Here is a 23686-nt window from a genome sequence, read left to right as displayed (position 1 = left end):
CTGCAGTAAGGTGTTGATTTCATATACCAAATATACTTGCTTATACTCACTGAATCATACTGCAGTAAGGTGTTGATTTCATATATCAAATATACTCGCTTATACTCACTGAATCATACTGCAGTAAGGTATTGATTTCATATATCAAATATACTTGCTTATACTCAATGAGTCATACTGCAAAGAACAAAGATTCTGTTCTGCTGTAAGATAATACAACTGCAGATAATGGTTTACATTGTTTATTCTGCTGATTATTCCGAACAAACCCAGAACTGGCAGCACATTATGCAATGGCAGATCTAGGTCTGTACAGTCTGCATTTGGACTTGCTTTATATACGAGTGTATACAGTTTGCTATCAACCTACCTATGTTATATGTCTGCTTATGTTATTATATGATTAATGTCAGTGCATCAAATAAATAGCAACAGTATTAAAATATAAACAAGAGATCCTTAAAGCGATTGATGCTCTGTTGTCCAAATTTTATAAGATTTCAAGATAATATCATTTCCTTTTTTTAAAACTGCCTAATGCTGAAACCATCTCTGATATTCTTGAATTACACAATTTTCAATTTAGGTACTGTGACAGTCACATCTGAGAAAGATGGCACCATTTTCACTGAGGGCAAACTAGACATCATTAGATGACTTTGAGTGTGTGTGTGTGCATGTGTGTGTGTGTGTTTGAATTGGATTTTTAACATAACTTTAAAAAAATTTCAGTCATATCGCTATAATGCTTGCAGTGTGACAGTTTATAGTGATGTCTAGTGCTGAGGCTCAATGCTGAGCTCAACAAGCGGATCGGAAAGGCATCAACAACTCTCTCCAGGTTGTCGCAGTGAGTGTGGAACAACAGCATACTGACCCTGAACACTAAAATCACCGTGTACTGTGCCTGCGTGCTAAGCACTCTCCTGTACACCAGTGAAACCTGGACTCTGTATGCCTTAAAAGAGAAAAGACTAAGCGCCTTTCACATGCAATGCCTCCGACATATACTCAGGATCACCTGGAGCGATTGAGTAACAAACAACGAGGTGCTCGAATGTGCCAAGATTCCCAGCATGGCCACACTCCTCCGCCAACGTCGCATCAGATGGCTGGGCCATTTACGTCGGATGGATGACGCATGGATCCCCAAAGACATTCTTTATTCAAAACTCCCCTCTTGCAAAAAGTCGATTGGACGGCCACATCTCTGTTTCAAGGATGTCTGCAAGCGTGACATGAAAGCCCTTGATATCGAAGTCAACACCTGGGAAGAGCTCGCTATAGACAGATCAATCTGGCGACATGCTCTGATCACTGGTCTCAAAGCTGGCAAGGACAAGCTACGCTTGCTAGCTGATGGAAAATGATCACAGAGGAAGAAGAAGCAGCTCCAACCAACACCAGACGCAACCTTCAAGTGCAGCAAGGACTGCCACTCCCATGTTGGACTACATAGCCACAGCAGACGCTGCACAACCACCAATCGGAACATCTCTCATGGGCGCACTTCCATCGTCTCTTGGGACTAACGGATGCCAACATGATTACAGATTACTTGTATAATAGCTAAACACGTTATGATTACAGATTACTTGCATAATATCTAAACACCTTGTGATTACAGATTATTTGTATAATATCTAAACACCTCATGGTTACAGATTATTTGTATAATATCTAAACACCTTATGGTTACAGATTACTTGTATAATATCTAAACACCTTATGATTTGATGTCAATAGGTTACATGTGTCAAATATTGGGACTGAGGCAGGCAATGTTTGTTTACACTCTTTCAACTCTGTTTTAGGTTCAGCTTACACAAAGAATAAAAACCAACTAAATAAAATGGTGAGAATAAAACATAAGGTTATAAAAATGCATTTTTTCTGAAATGTGATCATTTAAGTTCATTCTTGTTACAAAACCAATCATCTCCACATAAAAATAAGAAAACTAAGTTACACATTGTAACAAAGGGCAGCAATCCCTTTAGTTTCCTCATATCCTGCCATCTTACCCATGTCTGGATCCTGGTCATGTGCAACAAATGAAGAAAAAAAAGATAAATGTGTAAATGACTTATTTATACCACTCAATGAATGTTTTATTTCATTAGCTGATGTCAGCATTGCAACACTATATCCCCACTGTCATCAAACTTTATGGACCATTTTGAGTAATCCATTTTACTCCAATCTTGGAAATCCAACTTGATATGTAGAGCTGCAGCCTTTTCATTGCTCAAAAGATTTCTGGGTAAGAATTAGAGTAAAGAAAAAGAGAGGCAGAGTCAAACGAAATGCACGAAGTTATCGGAGCCATACTTAAGATAAAGTAACTTTCAACACATGACTCACCTGTCAGCTTCATCAAAGACAACATATTCCACAGACTTCAGTTTCAGATCCATTTCCATGACAACATGCAGAAATCGTCCAGGTGTGGCAATGATTCTTTTGAAACAGAAATGAAAATAAAATCTATATTATTTTTTAATCAGATGTCTATTAATGGCTATAAAGATCTCAAATCATTTTAATTTTTAAATAGCAAAGCAGCAAGGTTCTTACTATACATGTCATGGGTTCAGTCCAGAGTTCCAATATGTGCAAGGAGACATGTTGATCCGTCTGTAGTAACTGTCTTTAAGACCCCTGGCTTTGTCCACAATTAAACACATAACTTAAGCCATGAATGCCAAGCTGTTTAGATGTACTTCTGCCCATAAACCACAATATGAACCATGAAGGCCAAGCTGTTTAGATGTACTTCTGCCCATAAAACCACAATATGAACCATGAAGGTCAAGCTGTTTAGATGTACTTCTGCCCAGAAAACAACAATATAAGCCATGAAGGGCAAGCTGTTTTGATGTACTTCTGCCCATAAAACCACAATATAAGCCATGAAGGGCAAGCTGTTTAGATGTACTTCTGCCCATAAAACCACAACATGAACCATGAAGGCCAAGCTGTTTAGATGTACTTCTGCCCATAAAACCATAATGAGTCATGAAGGTCAAGCTGTTTAGATGTACTTCTGCCCATAAAACCAAAACATGAACCATGAAGACCAAGCTGTTTAGATGTACTTCTGCCCATAAAACCATAATATGAGTCATGAAGGTCAAGCTGTTTAGATGTACTTCTGCCTATAAAACCAAAACATGAACCATGAAGACCAAGCTGTTTAGATGTTGTTGTTGTTGTTGTGGGGTTTAACGCCATTTTTCAGCACGATAGGCTATACATGGCGGCCAGTATTAATGGCGGAGGAAGAACCCGGAAAACTCCGGAAAGAACCACCGACCCAGGAGAAGCTACTGGCAAGCTTTCTCACATGCCCACATTGGCTGAATCTTAGACTCGAACCGCCACAGACAGAGGTGAGATGGCAGTGATCCGTAACGAAGAGCGCTTTAGACCACTCGGCCACTCGGGGCCCCCTGTTTAGATGTACTTCTACCCATAAAACCAAAACATGAACCATGAAGACCAAGCTGTTTAGATGTACTTCTGCCTATAAAACCACAACATGAACCATGAAGACCAAGCTGTTCTGATGTACCTCTGCCCAGAAAACAACAACATGAACCATGAAGGCCAAGCTGTTTAGATGTACTTCTGCCCATAAAACCATAATATGAGTCATGAAGGTCAAGCTGTTTAGATGTACATGTACTTCTGCCCATAACACCACAATATGAGCCATGATGAACAAAATTGTATACTTCACCTAAGACCTAAATCTGAGAAATGAAGGGCAAAGTTTTATACTACACTTCAAAAGACCACAATCTGAGACATGAAGGGCAAGTTGTATGGTTCAACCCATAAGACCACAATCTGAGCCATGAAGGGCAAGTTGTATGGTTCAAACCATAAGACCACAATCTGAGCCATGAAGGGCAAGTTGTATGGTTCAAATCATAAGATCACAATCTGAGACATGAAGGGCAAGTTGTATGGTTCAACCCATAAGACCACAATCTGAGCCATGAAGGGTAAGTTGTATGGTTCAAATCATAAGATCACAATCTGAGACATGAAGGGCAAGTTGTATGGTTCAACCCATAAGACCACAATCTGAGCCATGAAGGGCAAGTTGTATGGTTCAAATCATAAGATCACAATCTGAGACATGAAGGGCAAGTTGTATGGTTCAACCCATAAGAACCACAATCTGAGACATGAAGGGCAAAGCTGTATACTGCAAAATCAGGATAAGACGTATATATGCATTTATTATTTAAATTAGTAAAGGTCATACACATTTACTTTTAAATCAGTAAAGGTCATATGTATTTATAGTTTAAATTAAAACACATTGCATGCATTTATTTTTTAAATCAGTAATGGTTGTATTCATTTCTTCTTTAAATCTGCAACGGTTGTATGTATTTATTTGTTAAATTGGTAACAGTTGTATGCATTTATTTTTTAAAATCTGTAACGGTTGTATGCATTTTTTTTGGTATGCTCTTATTGATAATCAAATGTATCATGATGAACTATTTATAATGTTTCAATCTCCACACAACCAGTAAAACTAAACCACATATTACGATAATGATGGATTAACGAAAGGAACGATAAATTAAAAAATGGCTGAATTAAAAAAACAAAACTAAATGCATTTTTTCATTGAATCATGAATGAATTAATTTTCCAATAAAAACATTTAGTTTTACACTTTGACTTTTTGCACATGCACTTATGTTTGCCACAAAAATATCTGCAAGATCAGTGTGTTCTTATTTACTGCATACACTTCTTTATTTATGTGTTTCATGTCAACTTTTACTAGTAGTTGAGAGAACTTGTGCAATGTATATAAAATAAATATAGTCAAGGGAAAGGCACATCCCAAACCAATGTTTTAATTGGCACATTTTTGCCGTTGAAAAGGGAATCGATTTATAGGCAGGAAATATTAAGTGTATACATCTTTGAATCAAGGTCACCTAGGTGTTCCATGTCTTGAATTACATGTGGAAAGTTCATGTCATTACGTCTTTCAATTCAACTCCAAAAAATACTGTGTTCATTTATTTTCATTGGCATCAATTTTGCAAAATATTGCATTTTTTATGTTACTACATAGACTGGTACACCATATAAATTGGTACACCATGAAATCTATATAAATTGGAACACCATGAAATCTATATAAATTGGAATACCATGAAATCTTTATAAACTGGAACACCATGAAATCTATATAAATTGGAACACCATGAAATCTATATAAATTGGAACACCATGAAATCTACATAAATTAGCACACCATGAAATCAACATAAATTGGAACACCATGAAAACTACATTAATTAGTACACCATGAAATCAGCATAAACTGGGATACCATGAAATCAGCATTAATTGGGACACCAAGAACTCAACATAAATTGGTACACTATAAAATCTACATTAACTGGGACACCACAAAAAGAGTTAATTCAGTATCGGATCACATCCTGGAATTACTTTGCAAAATTTTTCCTCAAATATAATTTTAAAACAGGTTTACTTAAACAGCATAATTTTATTCCGAATTTTTCAAGGACGTTAATTTTCACTGCCTATGGTTTCAAAACTGTTAATATAAACACAAAACAATGAAACTATGTGTTTTGTTCCAAGTCAGCAGAAAGAATGAGTTTGACATGGTGTAGAAAACACTGAGGCTATTACACACAGATGTATTCATATGCCACCACAAACAAGTTCTTTCCTGTGATTTGAAAAAAAAACACATGAAGTTTTCTATTTAATATACACCCCTTATAAAAACTTCAAAAATATTTTTAGCAATGCAGTGAGAATGTGATTCAAAACAATTTGGAACTGACACAAGTTTGATTCAATATACTGAGCAGGGTTTCCAAAGGTTATGGGAACACACATTTCCCACTTTAAACATAAAAAGCAAAGGAACTAAACATATTCCTTCAATAATAAAAACATGTTTGATAATATCACATATTTTCCACTTTAAACATAAAAAGCAAAGGAACTAAACATATTCCTTCAATAACAAAAACATGTTTGATATTATCACATCTTTTCCACTTCAAACATAAAAAGCAAAGGAACTAAACATATTCCTTCAATAACAAAAACATGTTTGATATTATCACATCTTTTCCACTTTAAACATAAAAAGCAAAGGAACTAAACATATTTCTTCAATAATAAACACATGTTTGATAATAAGACAAGTTGTAAGGGCACATGGTGTTACCCTGGTTCACCCTTCTGTCTGTTATGCCTGTTACATGAAAAACATTTATAGCTTTATTTGTATGTGTGTGATGGTTATATACCAACTTGTTTTGTTTCGAAGTGTTGTTGTTGTTGTTGTAGGGTTTAACACCATTTTTCAGCACACGATAGGCTATACATGGCGGCCAGTATTAATGGTGGAGGAAGAACCCGGGAAAAACTCAGAAAGAACCACTGACCCACGAGAATGTTTGGAAGTGAATTAAATTATTTAAAGAAGATGGGTGTATTTTTTTTATTTATTACAACTTGAATTTCCAGTCAATTTTTTATAGGTCTGTGTGACTGGATCATTTATTGATCATTTATTTTCAACGTGTACAATGTCACTTACTTGGGACATAGGCATCGACTCCACTTTGGTCCACAAACCCCACTTTTAAAGTCTCAGAACTTCCCTAACACTATCTTGATCTTTAACAGATACAGTATGTAATAATACATTATCACTAATGTTACTTACATGTCTGGATTTTCATGCAAAGCTGCAAACTGGTCTTCCATTCTACAGAGAAAGAAAAAGAGACATTAATGAAATAAAAGTGCCCTAGATGCAGTCAAGTTAGTTCAAATAACTTTAATTTATCTTACTGTTGCTCAAATACATACAAACATATACAAAATTACATACATTTTTTATCTGAGTTGGCAGAAATAATTAATTTCATGTAGTATGGAAGCATAATGAAACTCACAGGTGAGACGTACTTTTATCTCATATTAAATGAGTTACTTACTCCAACTTAAAACAACATCGAAATGTGATGCATTTATAAAAGTTGGACTCCATTAAAAAATATCTGTACATAGATGTAACTCAAAAATATGATTTCTCTCATTTGACTTTATGAATAGCAAGAAATTATTGTATAATGAGATTTAGTTGTTGAAAGGTTTATGGTAGAAGGTTTGTGAATAATTTGTTGTATCTTGTATTCACATAAGTTGTACTTGTTGGTGTTGAACATATTGGTGCATATATGGTAAGCAAGTCACTGAGCACCACAAGACACATTATCACTACAATATTGTATTCCCACTGCATGTGGACATGTTTTCAAATGTTCATATCAAATATTCATATCATTGTACTAATTAAGTTATTTGTATATTTCCTTTAGTTTCCTACATTTTGTATGAAATATAGTGAAAATTATAAAATAAGATCAACCAAGAGTATCTTATTTATTTATACATGGCCTATAACTTGGACATAGCCTATAACTTGAACATGGCCAATAACTTGGACATGGCCCATAACTTGGACATGGCCCATAACTTGAACATGGCCTATAACTTGGACATGGCCCATAACTTGGACATGGCCTATAACTTGGACATGGCCTACAACTTGGACATGGCCTATAACTTGGACATGGCCTATAACTTGGACATGGCCTATAACTTGGACATGGCCTATAACTTGGACATGACCTATAACTTGGACATGGCCTATAACTTGGACATGGCCTACAACTTGGACATGGCCTATAACTTGGACATGGCCTATTACTTGGACATGGTCCATAACTTGAACATGGCCTATAACTTGGACATGGCCTATAACTTGGACATGGCCTATAACTTGGACATGACCTATAAATAAAAAGTCTGATTAAGTTATGATGTATTTTCTGAAAAGTTTTAATGAAATGAATGGAAGTTTTAGTACAAGTGACCTTGCTTGCTTTGTCAACCTATGCAGATGAGGTTGAACTCGACGAACATTTTCTTTTAGATTTTCATGCACTTCTGTTAAATGGAAGTTGTTGTTGTTGTTGTAGGGTTTAACGGCATTTTTCAGCACACGATAGGCTATACATGGCGGTCAGTATTAATGGTGGAGGAAGAACCCGGGAAAACCCCGGAAAGAACCACCGACCCTCGAGAAGCTACTGACAAGCTTTCTCACATACCCACATTGGCCGAATCCGAGACTCGAACCTACGCAGACAGAGGTGAGATGGCAGTGATCTGTAACGGAAAGCGCTTTAGACCACTCCGCCACTCGTGGCCCCTTTAAATGCAAGTAACTTTCTTCACTTATTAGTAAATCTCCAGTCCATTTACATACCTATCTTCACGAAGCACCTCAATAATACAGTCCATCAGCCTATCTAACTCCACACAGCACTTAACGTACAATTTACCTACCTATCTCCACCCAGCACTACAGCTGCTCTCAATCCTGTAAATCTACCAATCTGAAAATAAAAATAAATATGAAAACCTATCATAATTTGAAAATATTATCATGATGGGGAAAAATTCCAGAATAAAACACAGCAACAATCTGCAATATATGTACAATATATGTTTATCAAGATTGTAATATATGTACAATGTATGTTTAACAAGATTGTAATATATGTACAATGTATGTTTATCAAGATTGTAATATATGTACAATATATGTTTATCAAGATTGTAATATATGTACAATATATGTTATCAAGATTGTAATATATGTACAATATATGTTTATCAAGACTGTAATATATGTACAATATATGTTTATCAAGATTGTAATATATGTACAATATATGTTATCAAGATTGTAATATATGTACAATATATGTTTATCAAGATTGTAATATATGTACTGGATGGAATGGAATTGTTCAAAGTCTGGATGGGATGGAATTGTTGGATGGGATGGAATTGTTGCTTAATCAGGATATTATGTACATAAAAAGTACACACTTCTGGTGTAGATGCCTAATGCTAATAATTACCACAATTCATTCTGACTAATGAATTTTGAAAACTAAATTAAATCCAGTTAATTGCACATTCATAATTATTTACAAAGAGGTGTGTATTCTGTCTTGTGTAATAAGGCAAAATTAGCATCCATGTAAAAGTTCAGGTGCTCCCTGCCATTCTGTGTGAAGTAGAACTATGATAAGAAACTTTGCATTAAAAAATGCAGCAAAATAAACCAAGTATTTATTCTGATGAATAGGAACTAAAGCAGTAGAATGAACAGGTTCATCTTTTTAAAACAATAACTGCATGTATCTATAAAAGTGTATCACACATAAGAAACACAGATTACAATGTAGCACATTTAGTATCTAATAAAACTGAGTACAATAGTGTCATGCCCCAATGATTATAAATGCTGTCCTCATACAACATTACAGACATAAACAATGGAACATTATAAAGCTGAAAAATGGGACAGGTAAAAGATTAGTCAAAACAAGCCACTTTTTGAAAGTGGCTTGTCCTGTACAAGTGATTGGGCACAAAATGTGTACTTCAATCAAGGAGAGGATGTTAATTTAATTATAGGCTCACCTCTTTTGTAAACTTCAGGGTCTGCAAGGCAAGTTCCCTTGTTGGGGACATGATTAATACCCTGGCACCAGACTTTGCAGAGTGAGCCTTGAGGCGTTCAAACATTGGTATCAGGAATGCTGCTGTTTTGCCACTTCCTGTTCTAGCCATAGCAACAACATCTTTCCCATCCAGAATCACTGGAATCGTCTGTGAAATGTGGAAATATTCGATGAAAAAGTAATCTTTTAACAAAAGTAATGTTTAAAATGAGAAGTCATGTTTTTTAGCTGCTGCAGTTATAATGCAGGACTCAACAATTATTTTGTTAGTTACAGGGTTTTCAAAACTTGGAAAAGCTAACCCCCAATTTCTCATTTCATATTTTACAGGGCAAGTAATTACCTGGCATAACGTACCAGCTCAAGTAATTACCTGGCATAGCTTACCAGCTCAAGTAATTACCTGTCTTAAAAGCTTTTAAGAGCATATCAGCTTAACAGCTTTTGAAACGTTTATAACATAATTTAAATTACTTTCAGCTGGATTTGACAACAGACAAAGCTTTGCTTATATACTTTTCTTAGACAAACTGGCCACTTACATAATATATGTGCATACAATATATTTACAGGCTGGCCTGGGTGGTTACTAAACCTGCAACCCTTGGTTTTTGAGTCCATTGCTCTACCAACTGAGCCACTGCAAATGGATGGTTGTCAATAAGAATCAACAATTTTCATACACAGGTATAGTGATTCTCACTTACAGCATACAGCTCCCCTTCAATATAATACACTAGATGAAGTCCATAACTGCTGACAGTATTATGTACTTAACCACAGTGCAAAGTGAAAGCTAGTGAATGCTTCATTTCAAGGGAACATTTTACATTATGTATGTAATAAGTTACGTTTTTTTTCTTTCTCCAGCTTCCCATGGCTATGTAAATCAAGTTTATGGGGCCAATTCTCTCTTTAATGGGGATACCCATCCAATTATTTCATTATTTACTATTTAGATATTACTTACTTATTATATTACCACAATAATGAACACTTATTATACTAAATTGCTTCAAATTAATGCAGTAACTTTATACTTGTAAATGTAATTGATATTTTATTAACATTTAATATTTGTATGTGTTCTTGTTAAATTTATGAATTTTAAAGATAATAACTGAAATAGATGAGTAGCTGTACAGTTCCACAAAACAAAAGTTGTACTCCCTCAATGATGTGTTTCTTATCAAATTATTTCACCAGTGTAAAAATAAATGTTTCATTTTTGTCGTTCTAAAACCAACTACTGTATCTAGGATCATTATCAATCTGATTATTTCAATTTCTTCTTTGATGGCTTAATTGTTACTCTGTACTGATATCAGATCCTTAGGCATTGCCATCATTTACAGTCATCAATATCAAATCAGTCAATACATATAACTAATACATATATAGTACTTGTATTGGTATGAGATTATCAGTCATTATTACAATCACTTACTTAAGTAAATGGCATTCTGTAATTATTTACCATTCACTTGCTAAGAGCATTGTTAATATGCCAGGCAATCTTGACCAACAAATAGCTTGCCATATGGTCTCAGTGATAAAATCAACCATCTTGATGACTTTGTGAACTTGCCCAAAAGCTTGGACAAAAAACAAGTTTCCAAACAACAGAGATATTATTGGCTGACTTTTATTACACCGTGTATGAACACCCTTTACAATTTTCTTCTGTTAAAAAGTGTACAGGTACATACTACAGTATTCACACATCAAATTGTTTGTTTGTACCCCGCCCCATGATTTTAAAAACAAAAGGCTTCAAGAATATAGTTTCCAACAAGACTGTTGTTAGGGGTTCCCATATACTGTCAAGATATTAACATTTTGAATCAAACTGGAGTTTCTTTAGTAACAAAGCCACCATGTTTGTAATGGTGAGTCTATGTTTTCAAGCAGCAGACACAATGTAGTTCGTCATTCTTGATATTCTCAATAACTCCATTTTGGAGTAACAATCATTAAACACATGTATACTAGAGTTCCTCCTTTTTATTGGTTCAATTTGTTTTACAAATATTAATACTAGATATTGCAAAGACTGGATATAGACGACAGTTTTTACTGAAATAGACTGTCCTATAAACCAGGAAAGGAACAGTGAACAGTCTGGCTGCTTGTTTATATATTGTGAAATTCCATTTGTTTTAAAATGCAATAAGTCTAAAGTGTTAGGGACCTTTTGAACTTCCTTGGCAACAGTGAGGTTAGAAATTATAAATCAATGAAATGACTAAATTCTGTGCATTTTTTTATATTCGTGATGCTTTTCATTTTTAAAACTGACAGGCAAGTACAAACAAATAGAAGAGTGTGCAAATACTACAGTATTTGATCAATCAATGAATACTGTAATCTGGTAATAAAATATTAGCTTTTACATGTATATGTTTTATTTTAAACCCTTGAAAAAAGAATTAAAAACCGTTATATATTGTTTTGATGCATACTGTGAGAAGGTTTCCAGTAGCTGTAATTTGCACTCACTGCCTTCAATCAATATGCAAGACAAGATTAATGAGATATATAATGAAACTCTATTAATACGGAAAATGAAACAAAGAATAACATAAAGTATTAATATATGAAAATTAAATTTAATTCTTATTTAAATCAATCCTTCATTTTAGTACAACTGTTCTTGAAAAATTTAAATCCCCCTGAAAGCACATTTCATTTTATCCTTGTATTTTTAATCAAAAAGACAACAAGCATGTAAAATACTAGAACTATTACATGAGGCACTATTATTAATGAAACAATATGTATATACCCTGATTATTGTAGAGTACTGAAGCTCACACTTCACTGATTTTTCAAAAAAGCCACTGTATCAACAGTGTGTCCATTAAGTCTCATGGTACACACAAATGGTTGTCAGGTAAATAATCACAAAGTGCATAATTAAATAAGTCCAGCTTTCTCAAAACCACTGCACTTATCCATTCAGCATTAATTGGCTTGATCAATGTGGTTGCAAGGTTCACAAAAACACTGCAATGGTTGTCACCAGTAAAAGCTTCCTTTTTCATGATGGCCTCCATGGCATATTTCGCATATAAGTTGATGAAGTGTTATTTTAATTCATCTCTGTACTGTTTTTTATTGTCAAGTCATGTGCCTGAAGTTGGTCTGTATATAAGGCAGGCACAACCAAAGGAGTGATTCCAATGTCTTTCAATTTAGTTAGCATTATTGTGCTGTCTACATCCTTTAATATTGATGTAAAAGATTGATCTTGACATATGTTTTACTTGTGAGAGTAGAGGTGTTAGTAGTATTTTAGTGTTGTTGGCTGCATCAGCTTCCATGATGTGGTATTATTTTAAACTTTCACGTGACCACCCTTTGCAATGGCATAGTTTTATTCTTTCGTATTCTTTATTTTGTGCATCTGTTGCAGTTAAACCATGAACTTAAATACCTACTAATCTGCAAACAACTAATATAAGTATCCATGAGAATGTCTTTTTTAACACAAAAATAAATGATACTACAGTCTTTCTAATGTTCTTCAACACTTAGCCTGACAAAAAGTATTCCCCCAATGTCTTGGATGATGTTTCTAATGTTCTTCAACACATAGCCTGGCAAAAAAAATTCCCCCAATGTCTTGGATGATATTTCTAATGTTCTTCAACACATAGCCTGGCAAAAAAAAGTCCACCAATGTTTTGGATGATGTTTCAAATGTTCTTCAACACACAGACTGGCAAAAAGGTTATGTATTCAACACATGGACTGGCAAAAAGGTTATGTATTCAACACATGGACTGGCAAAAAGGTTATGTATTCAACACATGGACTGGCAAAAAGGTTATGTATTCAACACATGGACTGGCAAAAAGGTTATGTATTCAACACATGGACTGGCAAAAAGGTTATGTATTCAACACATAGACTGGCAAAAAGGTTATGTATTCAACACTTAGACTGGCAAAAAGGTTATGTATTCAACACTTAGACTGGTTCTAAGGTTATGTATTCAACACTTAGACTGGTTCTAAGGTTCTCTTGATGTTCTGGATTATATTTTTAATGTTCCAAATGTCCTGAATTATTCTTTGCTTAGTTTTAAAAAAATTGAAAAAGAAAATATATTTAACTGCCCATGACAAATATGAACAACATTTTAGACTTAAATACATCTACATTTATTTCCCTCTTTCAAACAAATGAAATCAAAACCAATGCAACCTGTAGGTCTCAAGTAGCTTACTTTTTTTTGTATTGGGATGGGTATTCACTTTGTATTGGGATGGGTATTTACTTTGATGAGAGATGGGTATTCACTTTGTATTGGGATGAGTATTCACTTTGTATTGGGATGGGTATTCACTTTGTATTGGGATGAGTATTCACTTTGTATTGGGATGAGTATTCACTTTATATTGGGATGGGTATTCACTTTGTATTGGGATGAGTATTCACTTTGTATTGGGATGAGTATTCACTTTGTATTGGGATGAGTATTCACTTTCCTGAGAGATGGGTATTTACTTTGTAGTGGGATGGGTATTCACTTTGTATTGGGATGGGTATTCACTTTCCATAGGGATGGTTATTCACTTCATATTGGGGTGGGAATTTACTTTTCTCTGTATGGGGATGGGTATTCACTTTGTATAGGGATGGGTATTCACTTCATATTGGAGTGGGATATTACTTTTCTTTGTATTGGGATGGGTATTCAATTTCCTTAGGGAAGGGTATTTACTTGTATTGGGATGGGTATTCACTTTGTATAGGGATGGGTATTCACTTCATATTGGGGTGGGAATTTACTCTTCTTTGATTGGGGATGGGTATTCACCTTGCATTGTAGTGGGAATTTACTTTTCTTTGTATAGGGATGGATATTCACTTTATATTTGGGTAGGAATGTATTTTTCTTTGGATATAGTTGGGTACTCATTTTGTATTGGGGTGGGAACTTAACTTTTCTTTGTGTTGGGGTAGGAACCTTTCTCTGTGTTATGGTGGGAAATTACTTTTCTTTGTATTTCAGTGGGAGTTTACTTCTCTTTATAAGGGTTGGGAACTTACTTTTCTTTGTCTTGGGGTAGGAATTTACTTTTCTTTTTGTTTGGGTGGAAACTTACTTTTCTTTGTATTGGAGTGGGAATCTTGTAGCCTTTTCGAAGGATACCTTTGAAGACATTGTTTGAAAGACCTGTAAATGAAATTAACAAGGATTTCAGGCATGTGTTGAAATTACCGGTAGCTATTTTGACAAGATTAAGAAATATATTTGTGAAGCTAGTCACATAGACTCATGAATACAGCACAGAAAAATCATTATAATTCTACACACCTTCAGATGGAAAATCATAATACTGTTTGTGATATTTCATACAATTTAATGTTGTCTTTAATACTTCATATACCATTAATCCATAAAAGTCATAGCAATGATTTTTCTCAAGGTAGAACCTCTTCTCATTAAAATATTTTGCAAATTTTACATACCAAGGAAAACGATCATCATCTTTATTACCAATAATTATATGCATACTCTAAAAAATAATTACCATATTTACCGTATGTTTTCAGATACCGTTTGTTTTCGGACACCATTTTTGTGTGGAAAATATAATATTTAAATGCCTTGTAAGTTTTTGGACCGTGCTCTGCTATAATTTTTTCTACAATTTATGTTTTCGGACACAATCTAGAAGATCTGCTGCTTCGTTTTATTGTAAAATTCACAGCGTGTTTACCGTTAATTTAACTGATACAAAATTCGCTTCATTTGGTAGCCAATTATTTATTGTGATCATGAACTTCCATGAACTAATATAATTTAAATTTTTTAATCGTATGTATATATTTTTATGTATGTATGTATGCAGATAGATAGATAGATAGATAAACATTGTTATATTAAGCCATACACAATAAGTAGTAATATCAAAGAATGAAAAGAAATATGAGTTAATGCTGTAATATATTTAAATATATTATTCAATATCAAGTAGCTTGTCCATAGCCTTTTGTAGGTCCTCGGGCGAAAAGCCCTCAAATTCTGTAGCACTATCATCAACCATATTGCTTAATTGTTTGTCATTTCTGATCAGCGCGTTTTCACTTCCGCTCAGATTGACACTGATGCCGCACACCTTGAAAGATTTAATTATCATTGTGGGCCTTTCCTTCAATGTGTCCATGGCATTTACAACCCAGTCCAATACAGTCTGTTTGCTGGCTGTCTTGATCCATCCATTGCTGCTTTCATTAGATAATATTAATGCATTCATAGCATCCCTGATGTATTCTGTCCAGCTGCGGCGGAGGTAGCTCTTGACAGGTTTATTGATGCTCACATCAAGAGGTTGCAATTTGGATGTGCAGCCTCCAGGTATTATTGCTGGCACAACGTTTCAGCACCGCAACTGTTTCTTCACGTCATCAGTGATGTGAGCCTGGAACGAGTCCATAACTAATAGTGATCGCTCTCTTCTGGTGAATGGCAAATAAATTTCTTCAATCCATCACAGCATTAGCGTTTTGTCCATCCATGCTTTCTCTTGAACTGCGATAATCCACCTTTTTGGTGCCTTCAGATCTAGCTGTCTCTTTCCCTTGAAAATAATCATTGGAGGTAATACGTCGCCAGAATCTGCAACAGCTAAAACGACAGTAATGTGTCCCTTCTCCGCACCAGTTGTACGAATCAGAATGCTTTTCGCTCCTTCTTTGTCCACCGTTTTCCCTGGCACAAGATCAAAGTACATTGGTGTCTCGTCCATGTTAATAATAAACTTACTGTCAAACTCGTCCTCCTCACGTCTATCCATCACAAATGGAATGAAGCAATCTTTTCTTCCAAATCCTTTGGTAAATGTTGGGCAAGAGAGGTCCTGCTTCTGAGCATAAAGTCATGTCTTTTCATGAAACTCTCTCCCCATGAACGACTGGCATGGAATTTGCTCTCCGGAAATTCTGTTGAGACAAGCTCCTTGGCATATATACATATTCCCTCAACACTGACTGGAATTTGTAAGTCACACTGAGTGAGCACCCATTGAGCTATCTTATTATCCATAGCTTGTCCATATGAAATGGGTCGTCCACACTTAGGCAAATGTCCGTTCAAGTTCAGATCGGCAGAAAAGTCAATTTTCATCCAGGTACTCACCATGGATTTCGGAATCTTGAATTTTTCTGCTGTAGGTCTAATTCCCAGACATTTTGCATTGTTAACAATATCCTGCTTTTGCTTTAATGTATAATGTTTATAGTGACCACATACAGAAATGGGTGGAGCACTCTCGGGTTCAAGATAATCAGACTCGTCATCTAGAGCAGCTTTCTTCATAGGCGGTTCTTTTTGTGATGCATCCTCAGAATCGTTAATTCGAGGTCACTTCTGTGGACGGCCTACTGGCCTCTTTGGAGACGATTTCAGCAAGGGAGAGTCCCTCCATGAACTAGGCAGTGCCTCCTCGCTTGTTGCATAATGTATGATAAACTTATCCATCAAAATTATTACAGTACTAACAATATTATGTTTCACAACGACAGCTATCCAGTATATAAACTTTTGATAGTGGTGGGTATTTTATTTATACTTTATATTTTAATAGCCTGATTGGCTAACAAAAATATGATTGGTTGTCAGTGTAGACATTATTACACACGAAACCACTTCAAACAGGTGTGACAGTTATGGCTTTGATTAGAAACCATGACCCCTGCTATATATCATTAAACAATACATCGGAGAGTCGGTATGGATTAGTAAAATTCATTGGAATTGTGCAACAAAACAAACCCCTTATCCCTGAGGCATTATATACAAAGGTTTAAACATAGTTATTGTTCTGTTGTTAGTAAACCTCTTTGTAGATGATAAATACTGATTGTGGGTGCTAAATGTTCGGTACATCGTGTGCTCTTTTAATGAAATCCAGATGGCTGCATTTTATTTCCAAACACACATGTCAAAGAAATCCCACAAGTTTTATTATTAACAATTATCACCTAGACACCTTGAAATCTCCGACATACCTGTACATCAAAACAATCTTTGAGCAGTTGATTGTTTCGAGTCAGCAAGCTCTACTCATTTTGAAGCTACCCCCGGCTAGGTGGGGAGAAAAAAAAGAGAGAACCACAACAAATAGACCACCTTTATTTTTAAAAACAAAATACCAACATATTAATCACGCGGACTCGTATATTGCAACTTGCTTGTTATTTTTACCCTTCCTATGCATGCATACAAGACTCACCCCATATGGAGCCTCTCACCCTTGGTGCTCTAAGATTAGCGATTATACATGTACCGGTATTTCTACTCTCGATACTAAAATGTTTCTGTCATAAATATCTTAAAAATTATAATTCCAAAATCTTTTTATTTTGTTTGCATTAATATCTTAATTACACAGAAATTAAGCTTGCGCACATTGGTAATGTAGATTTTAATGATCACCGATTAGCAGAGGGTTCAACTGTTGATTGCAAGATTATATAGTAGTATGGCGGTTCTTTTGGAAAATACGCACACAATCATGGCTCTAATACATGTATGGCTGTGTTTTCTGGTGGATGGACATGTATCACATCGACAAAATAGGCAAGTAATGCCTGTTTTTCATTCATTATCCTTTCCGTGGTGCTTGACAAAATACTTGTTTTACTTCATGGCAGCACGTCGTCATGTGAGCTAACGGTAACTTCGTTACAGACATGGGGGGGGAATAACTCTATCTTCAACTGTATGTTTTCGATACACCTAATTAAAGAATTTGATATGTATTCGGACGATAAAAAAAGTAATTATTTGTTGCAGTCCGAAAACATACGGTAAATACGGTATAAACATTAATGATAAAGTTGTATAGTCATTATCTCTCTGGTTTTCTGTACTTTCCAGAAATTATTAAGACTGCAGTGACACAAAGAAGTGAAACTAGCAAGTTTAATAAGATCAACAAATAAATTTATTTCTGTAAGTCACAAAGTAAAAATTTGTGAGGAACTTACAGTATTGTGAATTAAATCCCAAAAATCCTGAAAGTTCTATCACAAGTCCAAATGTGGAGTGTTCCAAATGAATTCCAATATTGGAAGTGCTGATGTACCAATAGCTTGATTTATCACAATGATATAATCCAGAATGTCTTTGAATTAATTCACAATAATCCCAAAATAGTGATTCAGTCCAAAAGGCCTGTGAGCGATTTGTAATTCCAATGAATAATTTAAATAAATGATTCTTCTCAAATTATACTTGAACACAACAGTAAACGATTCCACAGACTGAACCAAAATAGGAATGAATAATATTTGTTTACCATAACCTTATATAAAAACCTAAGACACAATAAAATGACCAGGATGTGGGTCTCAAATTATCCTCCAGAACATTCTATGGTTGTGAAAAAGACTAGACCTTGAACCCTGAACAAATGAAGGTGATGTGAAAGTGATACTGAGTCCAAAAGGTCACTGGGGCATATCTTGTCCAATTCAGCATCAAAGAATTGGAGCCTACACCCTATTGACATGCTGATACAGGTGGTGTGCAGTAAAAAGAAAATGAGTCATAGGGTACCCATTTACCATATAAAAGTTTTCTGCCAGTGCTTGTAAAGTGTGTCTTCATGCATCAAGTATTATTTAATAATAGTGAGGGGACTTGTGAGCAAGTTTTGTCATCTCTGAAGCTGACATCTCATGCTACCTGCAAGTAGGTGGAGGAGAATATTGGCTTAATAAACTCACGGAATGTCCTGAGTTAGATATTGTGACTTCCAAACTGTTACTAAGCACAGGCTCCCTTTGAGCAGCAAAGGTTTGAAAACAAAGTGTAAAATCTCTTAGCTGGGCATCATAAGAAGGGAATGCCTTGCCTCACTATGTGAGTTAGACTGATTCATGTGCATGTGATCTGGATTTTTAATGTAGCTTTAAAAGAAATTCAGTCACATCACTGTGATGTCTACAGTGTGGCAGTTTATAGTGACGTCTAACACTGGGACATCATGCCGCAGACATGTGGCATGATGCCCCACCCAGTCACATTATTCTGACACCAGGCCAACCAGTCCTAACATTAACCTCTTAATGCTGAGCACCTAGCGAGGGAATGGGATGTTAGTATCATTTTTATAAGTCTTTGGTATGACTCGGTTGGGGTTTGAACCTGTGACATCCTGCATCCAAGGCAGATACTCAAACCACTAAGCCATTGGGGTAGTCAACCGATTCGTGAGAGTGCCTGTATAATCTGGATTCGTGAAACTGAACAAACCTTGTTCTTCTGGTGGCTGATACTGTACAATTGGTATGAGTGGAAGTAGAAAATGCAGTCATAGAATGTCACCAATCCTAGTATCAAGGGGAGATTACTCAATCTAACTGCCATCTAGGTGGGCAGATATCTTTATGCTTTAAATCTAGTAGTAGCAGTAGTAGTAGTAATAGTAATAGTTCTCCTATAATATTATGACTAGGTAATGTATTTGAGGAAGAAGCAGTGAACTGGATCTAAAAGTTTTTATATCAAAGCTGGATCAGAGCCCCAGATAAGCACTGTGTTTATTTGCTGTGTTACTTGCCTATATTTTTGTTAACTGGGTAGTTCTCCTATGACCAGGTAATGTATTTGAGGAAGAAGCATTCAAATGAATAAAGAAAATAAACTTACATGTCAAAAATTGGGTAAAAACACAAAAACAGTAACAGTTACAATAGCAAAGTGGAATCTTTAGGTTATGAATTGCAGTCTTGCCTTTTCTCTTTTGTTGTGGTTAAGGCATCGGCAACAGTTGCTAGGTTCATGCATTCCTCAATTAAACTGTCGAACATACCTGATGCAATAATTGTTTAATCTGGTGGCTTAGATGTTCAAAACTGCCCTCATATTTTGCATCCTCTTGACGTCATTTTGCAGGTCAAATTGTCAATGGCACATAAATGTTTGATTGTACAAAAGCCAATTCAGGTAGTGACATAAAGTTTGACTGGTTTACGAATAATATCAGTTCAATATAGCAATGTGTAGTGTAAAGAGCAGAAACTAGAACTGATCTGATGTCTGCAAAAACATATTCTGGGAGAATTTGTTTTCCGATATTAAAAATTGCTAATGTAAGTGTACTTTGGACTAATTCAGTCTGATTTTACAAGCACTTGTACCATTTCCATCAGTAAAAAAATTTCAGTCACAGGACATGAAAGTAGCATAGAGATATGCTAACATTCTCTCCATTGTGCATGCTGCAAATGCAAACCACTTCACCTTACACCTGTCACTCTCACAAGTAAGAAAAGGATCTATAAATTGGCAGTTATCCATAACATGGAGGTATCTGTTAAGACTGGTTTCAATGTACACCTCTCCCTCGATAACTCACGCATACAGGGGTCCAAAAACACAGACTACACTATATGCAAGGGTGCGAGTTACCTCCCCCCAAAATTCAATAGACAGCAAGAGAAACGCATGGTTGGGGGGAGGGGAACTGGGCTGTTTAATGACTGAATCCTCGTTTTACAATCACATTGAGAATAATTGTCAATAAAGCACTTTTTCTGATGAAGTTGTTCCTTATTTCCTATAAATTACATTTATTTTCAAAATGTCCCACATCGGAAAGATTGATGACATGATTCTAACTGGTTTCAACATTGAACACAGTATGTGAGAACTTTCATGTTTTGTCATGGATTTTTGTTTTATTGATTAGTCTGGTTCCCAGAGAGATGTGTAATAGTATTTTGCAAAACAAAGATTCTGCAAAGCAGGGAACCAGACTAACTGTTGATACTCTACCAAACAAGATGCCTTTTTATATAAAAAAATGCGCAACATTTATTTAGTATTACTCATTTAGTAAAATATTGATGCCATGATTTCATTGCAAGTAATAGTGAAACTAATTATCATCTTGAGTATAATGCATGTGCAAATTCATGAATTTTCTGAAAAACGTTTTCTCCACAATAATTCGTATCTGTGAAACAAAGCTCTTTATTTTATGAAGTATTCAATTCGCTTGGTTGTATTGCTATCTATAATCACAGTTAAGATTGAGTAGGCTAATTTAAGGTAATTTAATTAGATTACATACATAGTAACGTTTATAGCAGCGTTCGATTGATCAATGAAATGAGTTGCCTGACATTTGACAAGGACCGCTGGTTCTTAAGCATGTAGGACTTGTATTCCTTTTTTAAATTTTTTTATTTCACCTCCTTTATTTGATTCCAAAGATGTAATTAACATAACAGAATAGGAGGACCGATTTTTATTTAGTGCAACAATACAACAAATGCTTCCGCTTGTCCGATATCAAAACACGGTGGGGGCTTATTAGGTTCTCAGAGAAACGATCGCGGGATAGCTGCTACAGTAGATTGAAACATTTTATGTTTAATTACAAGAGAACACATTGCATTTATGATGATAACACTTAAAAGGAACTAATAGAAAGAACTAGAACACAAATTTCAATTGATAAAAAATTATTTGGTATTTATTTATTAAAGTATTGCCTTACTGACTAGGGGTAAGTGACATTTTCATTTAATGAAATTTCCTTGAATATCATTAATTGCGGTGTACTAAGAATGTAGTTTGGAAAAAAAATGTAACAAATTATATGACTTCTTATTAAAAGTTAACATTTCATAATGTTGATTAAAGTTTCCAGGTCCTATCTACCGTTTTTCTTCAAGTTCAACAAATAGGGACCAATTTTTTGGTATTTTCTGGTTTGAAAAATGGGATCCATGCCTGACCCCGTGTTATAAGCAGGTTCATGAGTTATCGGGGTGCGAGTTATCGTGGGAGTGGCATATATCCAATAAGCTCTTACTACTAAATGCTTAATATTCTGCAAAGTTCTCCAAATTTCTATGAACAGAATGCAGATACGTTTTTTTTTTTTTCAAAAAAAAGGTCAATTTATTCTTTGGACAAAAATTAGAGATACTGATTTATTTTACCCATTGACTGAAATCCACCTGACTTCTTCTTTTTTCTGTTTTGCTTGGCAACAAGTTGTCTTGTGTCCATATATTCTTTGTCATCATCCTCTTCATCATCACTTGCTTCATATGACTGGCGAGATGGGAGTCTTTTATCCTGTGGATAGGCATAAAAGGTACATTTACAAACAATTCAATCCAATGCATGATGCATGACCAGATTTGGACACTGACCCAAATCAATGTAAACTCCAACTGAATAAAACCCAACAGATGTTTCAAGAAAGTAGACACTGTACAATGCACGAGTCAATTAAAGGAGGTAAACTGCGTGATGCATATCGTTATAGTGTTCCAACTGAGAAGGTATCCAAGGTTACAAACAATTGCAGTTTATACAGAAAATTGTGAGTCACTGTGTTTTAAGGATTTCACCCATGCTGCACACCTATTACATGCGTATGGGGGACTCCTGCCTCAGTGATTTTCTGCATCCTAGATCAAAAACTGGCGTCCAAATACACATAATTAAGCGTTTCCGAGATCTCTGAGTTACATACAACCCTATTTAGACTACTGTAATACAGTATGGGGTAATTCAAATGATAAAAACATAGCAAAGCTGGCACATCTTCAAAAAAGAGCATTAGGGCCAATATCAATCCAGAAAGAAAGCAAGGAAAATTTAGCTGGGAAGTTAAAAATATTACCTATTAAAGACCGAATCTGTTTGAGAAAAGCCAAATTAATGTACAGGATATCCCATAATAGTGCTCCTGAATATTTACAATCACTATTCCAGTATAGGCTACCTGGTATTATTCTCCACCCGCGATCCATGTCTACCAAACAGAATAAAATTCCCAAACCAACTGAGTTATTTACAAAAAGTTTCCAATACTCTGGAACTCTGCTCTGGAATAGTATTCCAGTTGAGATTAGAAATGCCCACTCTATTTCCTTCTTCCAAACCCAATATATCCAGTGGCTTCAGAAATGCAGCTAAAATAAATAAATTCCTTTGTATGAGGGCCTCAAGGTAGATTAGTTCTTAGCTAGTTGTGTTACATGCTTTAAATAAGGTCATTATTATTATT

At 35.2% G+C, this 23686-nt stretch overlaps 1 protein-coding gene across 1 annotated transcript in view; it reads right to left on the bottom strand.

Moving 5' to 3' along the window:
- The window catches only part of LOC149776136 (ATP-dependent RNA helicase DDX54-like), a 59568-nt gene that overhangs the window by 32620 nt on the left and 3262 nt on the right, over positions 1–23686 (bottom strand). The window contains exons 2-7 of the mRNA XM_089942406.1: positions 22608–22746; positions 14750–14820; positions 9595–9783; positions 8446–8495; positions 6755–6796; positions 2365–2460 (exon numbers count right to left, since the gene is read on the bottom strand). Of these exons, the coding sequence (XP_089798532.1) occupies positions 2365–2460; positions 6755–6796; positions 8446–8495; positions 9595–9783; positions 14750–14820; positions 22608–22746 (587 nt within the window). The remainder of the gene's footprint in view (positions 1–2364; positions 2461–6754; positions 6797–8445; positions 8496–9594; positions 9784–14749; positions 14821–22607; positions 22747–23686) is intronic.

Source organism: Sinohyriopsis cumingii, chromosome 18 (genome assembly GCF_028554795.1).
Source record: "Sinohyriopsis cumingii isolate HCF-2022 chromosome 18, ASM2855479v2, whole genome shotgun sequence".
NCBI lineage: Eukaryota > Metazoa > Mollusca > Bivalvia > Unionida > Unionidae > Sinohyriopsis > Sinohyriopsis cumingii.
This window is presented reverse-complemented; position numbering and strand designations above follow the sequence as displayed.